The sequence below is a fragment of the Fomitopsis serialis genome (genome assembly GCF_022376445.1).
Source record: "Fomitopsis serialis strain Sig1Antser10 chromosome Unknown B0H18scaffold_96, whole genome shotgun sequence".
Lineage (NCBI taxonomy): Eukaryota > Fungi > Basidiomycota > Agaricomycetes > Polyporales > Fomitopsidaceae > Fomitopsis > Fomitopsis serialis.
In genome coordinates, this window is record NW_025955056.1 from 45498 (window position 1) to 51497 (window position 6000).

Below are 6000 nucleotides of genomic sequence, written 5' to 3' on the forward strand. Positions count from 1 at the left end.
CTTTCTTCCGCGCAGCCTCTTCCTCGTCTGCTTTGGCCTTGGCTTCGTCCTCTGCCTTCCGAGCCGCTTCTTCTTCCTCTGTCTTCCGCCGAGCCTCCTCGGCCCTCTGTGCAGCTTCCTCCTCGGCCCTCTGTGCAGCTTCCTCCTCGGCCCTCTGTGCAGCTTCCTCCTCGGCCCTCCTCTGTGCAGCCTCCTCCTCGGCTTTCTGGGCGGCGGCAGCAACCTCTGCGGCTTGTTTGGCAGCCTCCTCCTGTGCCTTCCGCTCTTCCTCCTGTCTCCTCTTCTCTTCTTGCTCTTTCGCAGGATCAGCACCACTGCCCCACAAGGTACTTCCAATGCCACCGAACCCGCCAAAGCCTCCAGCGTTGCTCGACGGTTTGGCACCCCAACTACCGCCACTGAGGAAGCTAGAAAACCCGCCTGGTTTCGGATGACCAGGGGAGCCCACCAAGTCCGAGAAACCCGCCGACTCGGGCTCCTTCGTGGCGCTCGTCTCGTTCTCAGGGAACCAGCCAGTGAACGGCGTCGATGCCCCGGTCTTGGGTGCGTCCTTCTTCTCCGTGGCAGCCACAGACGGAGTGCCATCAGGCATCGTGGGCGGCATATCCCATACTGGTGGCGGAGGGACGACCGTATCGTCGTGCGCGGGAGGCCACAGGGAGGAGACGGCGTCGACGAGTGAGCTGGCGGGCTCTGCAGGCAACGGCTCTGGGTCAGCCCTGGGCGTCGCCACCTTCGACGTTGACTGAGGTGTCGGCGCCTTCGATGCCTTAGGGGTGGTCGCCTTGGGGGTGGGTGCCTTCGACGTCTCCTTGGGCGTAGGGGCCTTGGAAACCGCCTTCGGCGTAGGTGCCTTGGAAACTGTCTTCGGTGTGGGCGCGACAGACTGCTCCTTGGGCGTCGGAGCTTTCGACGTCTCCTTGGGTGTCGGGGCCTTCGAGACCTCCTTGGGTGTTGGAGCTTTCGAGACCTCGGGCGTCGGGGCTTTCGAGACTTCCTTCGGCGTCGGGGCTTTCGAGACTTCCCTCGGTGTTGGAAGCTTGGACTCCCTCGGCGTTGGCGCTTTGGAGGGCTCCTTAGGCGTCGACGGGGCGGTCAGCTCCTTAGGGATCGGAGGAGCCGTAGCCTCCTTGAGACTGGGGATCCGAGAGACCTCCCTGGGAGTCGGGGGCGCGGTAGCCTCCCTTGGTGTTGCCGCCTTCGATGCCTCCTTCGGGGTCGTCGGCTTAGACACGACCTCCCATGGTGTCGCAACCTTGGAGGCTTCTCGAGGCGTGATCGGGCTGAGCTCCTCCCTTGTCATCGTCGGTACTGTCGACCTCGACGACTCTACTCTGGAAACTGCAGGAGACTGATACTTCGACGCTGAGCCCCAAACCGAGCTGAGTGCCTCCGCCAACTGGCCACTCCTCCCTGAGTCCGCCGAACGACCAGACACGTTCACAGACCGGTCAAGGGTCGCAGGGCGCGGCGTCTCCGGTATGATTTCTCGCTGCTTGCCCTTGTCGACGGGCGTACGTGTCTCGGACCGCATTGCGCTACGCGTAGTCGAAGACCGCGAGAGCTCCGGGCGAGTTGTCTCTACGCTTGGCGAGCGCGGTGCATAGCTGACGCGTGAACTCGGGGCAGCTTGGGAGGGCTCCCTCGAGGGTACTCGCGAGGGCTGTCGTGACCTGTCCGACTGAGTGGAGAGGATCGTAACATTGTCTTCTGGAGACTCGTCGGGCTCGTCTTCTTCCGCACGATGACCGCTCTCGTTGTACACGATTGACGCAGGGCCGCTGAAAAGAAGACATCAATCCGTGTGTCGTTAATGCGGCTGTCTCATACGTACTATCTGGTCTTTCCCTATTATTCGCGACGGACGTGAGCGTCGATTTCAAGCGAACGAGTTGGCTCGACTTACATTGTCCAACCACTTGATGCGGGCCCTGAACTCCGTCAGCCCAAAGTGGATTTCGATATTGAACACGATGGTCCAGTAGGTCTTCCCATTCCTGCCCTGTTTCGATTGTGCGCTCCCTGCCAGAGGGGACAGGTCCGCACGTACGTAACACAGAGTCGAGAAGTTGTCTATGCATTAGATGTCAGTAACAGTCAATAAGCATGTGCTGGTCGGCACAGGTGAGGGTACTAACCGGCATTTCTGAGGATCCACTTGGGCACTGACCCTCCGCCTCTATAACACCAAATCTCGACTTCAAAGACGGACAACGTTGACAGGTTCGTGACCTCCGTGCAGTACTTTCTACTGAATACTGTCGACTCTTTCACACGCACGCCCTAGTGGACACACAACACCTTAGTACAATCGAAAGGCAGGGGGAGTACTTCGAGCACCCACTCTGTTCAAGATGCAGTCAAATGCGTCTGGCAACAACTTCGGGCCCGAAGGCAACTCGAACAAGCGATGCTTCCTTGCGGCATGTTCTTCATCTTTTGGATCGAATTCTCGTAGGTACTCAACACCGTACATGAACTTGGACATGCGCGCTGAGACGTGATGGTCGCAGTAGAAACCAATGGCACCATCTGCGACCGCCTTCGACCTGAATCAAGGATTAGCACTTCACGATGCCCACACAGACGTGATCTCTTCTTACGTTTGGCTGTCTGGTCGACTGACGGTGACATGGTAGGGAGCAAGACGCTCCTGTAGCTGACTGAAAAGCCAAGGACTTGCTGCGAAACCTCCAACGAGCCATACCGACTACAAGAGCATTCTTGTATTAGTCAATCGATCACCGCAGGGAGCTACTTACACCTTACCTTGACAGCTCCGCCTGACGCGTCAATCTGCGCCTTGATTGATTGTACTGCGGCCTCGACTGACGGCTCGAACAGTGCGGCTACCTCAGCGCTAGTGGAGAGAACTACATGAGCAAGTTGTGTCCTCGACGCCCTTCAAGCACACTCACCCAGTAAGCTTCAGTTGCCCACCTCGGATACCAACGGTCGGATCCTTGTCAAGTGGTGAGCCAAATGGGACAAACTGCAGCTCCTTGCGATCACGGAACAGCCGTTTAGTGGTCTCGTCGAAGCGTTTGGTGATGTGATCGAGTGAGTCGGGAGTGCCGTACTTCGAACTTTTCAGTTTCTCTGGGAGATGGATACATTAGTCTTCGCCGATGTGCAAAGAGCATTCACATACCCTCAAAGAAAGCTCGTGCTCGTCTGCTGACGAAGACAGAGCCAGCAAAGACGCCTGTGTGAAGGACAGCAATCAATGCCAGCACACACGGGAGCAAATGACGCGCATACAGTCCGGCGGAGCAATCTCTTCGATGACGAGAGGTGACGTTCCCCTGATGGCGTACGAGCTGATATCCAGTGTACCACCACCAGCATCTGCAACGATGAACCCGTGCCCTGATGGGTTCTATAGTAACGTAAGTCAGGTTGAAGCCTGGCGCAGAAGGCAGCTGTCTTACCTGCAGGACATCCGCAGCAAGACCATTCAGTACACATGCGTGCAGACTTGCCTCGCCTTCCGTCACAAAGCGTATTCGTGCCTTTCCCTCATCTGTGTCGGGTATCAAACCTCCATACACAGCAGCACGGCGCATCTTCGTCTGCTGCGCGCCTTCCCAGCCGTTCGGGTGACTGAGGACAAACTCGATGTTCTGCTCGACTGCATGCCAGAGCGCAGGGCCGTTCGCATGCGTGTCAACGATGAATGACCGCGTGCAGTTGAATAGATAGGCCAGGAAATCAGCAAAGACGTCGACGGCCGTCTTCCCCGAGGGAAGCGGCGCGAAGCGCATGCCGTTCATTTTGAGTTTCATGTTCTTGGGGCGGAGACGTAGTTTGAAGCTTGCACAAGGTTCAGTGACGTGCGATAGTAGCCACGGTAGAGAACTCACAGCTCGGCCTTCACCCAGCCCTCGTCTTCCGCTTGCGCGACCGTCGACGCGCTCTCTGCTTCTGCGCCTGCCGCCATCATCCGCCCATGACTGTCATAATACATGATTGTGGGGACTTTCGAGTTTCCTGCAACATGTTCTTGCCCCGGAAATCTGCAAGGGCTTAAGTATCTCTTTATCAGGCCCTGCGATGCACGAACCGTGTAACTCCATGGATCTTGGGCACCTCGCCCGGCTCGAGAATGGCGTAAGACACGCCGCTGAATGTTGTCCCAATGTCCACTGCAAGGACGAGACTCCGCGACTGCCCGGTGTAGGGCTTGCGGGTGCCCGAGGTGGGCTTCATTGCTGGTTATCGTTAGTAGGTAGTGCGCACACAGTCGGTACTTTCACGGTGAAGAGTAGATTGGAGATAATGGTGGGTAGGACGCGCAAGGTTCGCGCCGTCCGAGATATAAGAAGAGCTCGGAGCTCGGGGCTTGAGGAAAGAAAAGATGGTGAGGTCGACCACGAGGCATAGTTATGAGCTCTGGCTTCTGAGCGAATGCGGCGATCGCGGGTGTTACAGCAGCTTACGTAAGCTACATGCGTCCGCAACGCGGTTGTGGCGAGGCACGCGAGGCGCGTCCACGGTCCACCATGTCATCCCGAAGACACCGTCTCGATGAGGAAGATCCGTCTTTCGACCCATCTGGCATCATGGCGCAGCAAAATACGATATTTCCTGTAGTGGTCCAGACCCGCGTGGTTACGGTTGGGAGTCTTGTTTGCCAATTATTAGACTCGAGTCCGCAGGTGCGTGAGTCCTGCCCCAGCTACTGAACATCTCACACAAGCTGGGTCTGGACATACCGACACTGAAACCGGATCTCTAATACCAACCGCCCACACCTGTACCCAGAACCCTGTTAGACGCAGCCCTGATATCCTGGTTCTCCGACTCGCTGTCCGTCCCCATCGCGGTGCAGCATCCGGTCATTACTGGGCCATGCTTCGGTGGCTGTGGTCGACGTCTCAGGTCAACACGACTTCGAGGACGCCCACGTATCTCCCACAATAACGTACAACCTACACGTTCCCGCTGTCAGCGGATTGCACACCCTGTTGCACAGCCGGAGTCGTTCGGTGCCACAGATGACGCAGGACAGTGTCCTCACGCATCCTCGTGCATCTTGTTGTATAAGAGAGGTCTTCATTTCCGGCCACATCGCAGATACGCGATGGAACGATGCGTCGGCTATCGTGCGGTGCTGGAGACTTGTCCACTGAGGCAGCGTAAGGCCGCGCGGTAAGACGGTCTGGTTCCGGATGGAGACCCTTCGGTCACTGAGTGCTAAGTGAACGCACAGGCTCCGATTGGAGAGGCCAATTTCCCTGAATAAGTCCAGGTCAGTCCTACCACTGCACATGATCAAGCAGCCGGAGCTCTTCACGGTGCTGCGAGACTCGAAGCACGTTGGGATGCCCGACAATCGTACGTGCTTGCGCCGTTGAGACGTACATTCGACTGTATCACTTATCAATGAGAATGTCCGCAAAGGCGCAGCTGTGAAGCGCATCTACGCCTCCTACTTTCTTCCTTCCTGCCTAATGCGGCGGCTACCGTTACCCGCTAGTCCGTGCGGGTGTTCGCCGACTCGTCCAGACTCTTGTGGGGTCTTGCGCGCAGCTGCCTCTCGATTTGGCCTTTCTGACAACATGCCTGAGTAGTGTTTGACGCGTAGATTCCGAAAATGAGGTCGCCGAGGCCATACGATGAGTTTCGAGCGAGGTATTGGGCATTGCATGAAGGCGACGGCCGCGAGACGCGAGGTGGCTGAGGCGTGTGGCGCGGGACCTTCATCCACGGACTAGCGGGTAACGGTAAGTAGGCGGCTTGTGATCGCGAAGACGCACGAGCGCTAATACAATGACCACTTCTCAGAGTCGTCTACTACATCTCAATCGTAGCTCTGTGAGGGCGGAAAGTCACTATCGCGGCTGATCTGCGCAACATTTCGTCGCTGTGCCTGCTCGACCCCGCGATGCGATGGCTGGAGAACTCGAGGAGAACTCGATAGTTACGTCTTGAGCGCCCCATCAACACGCGTTTGCGATCTCCGATGCGCATGGCGGCACGCTCCTAACGCACTCACGC

The 6000-nt window shown here is 57.5% G+C and overlaps 1 protein-coding gene across 1 annotated transcript; it reads right to left on the minus strand.

The window, feature by feature from the left end:
* Nucleotides 1–688: 688 nt before the first annotated feature.
* Nucleotides 689–4209, minus strand: B0H18DRAFT_853686 (uncharacterized protein; the record flags this gene model as incomplete). The annotated part of the gene is made up of 13 exons (XM_048039627.1): nucleotides 689–808; nucleotides 1313–1781; nucleotides 1890–2073; nucleotides 2139–2283; nucleotides 2345–2549; nucleotides 2627–2710; nucleotides 2765–2860; nucleotides 2919–3099; nucleotides 3152–3205; nucleotides 3262–3379; nucleotides 3432–3813; nucleotides 3864–4016; nucleotides 4064–4209. Coding segments are annotated over 13 exons (2337 nt in total), but the record flags the coding sequence as incomplete, so codon positions are not given.
* Between the last annotated feature and the right edge of the window lie 1791 nt (nucleotides 4210–6000).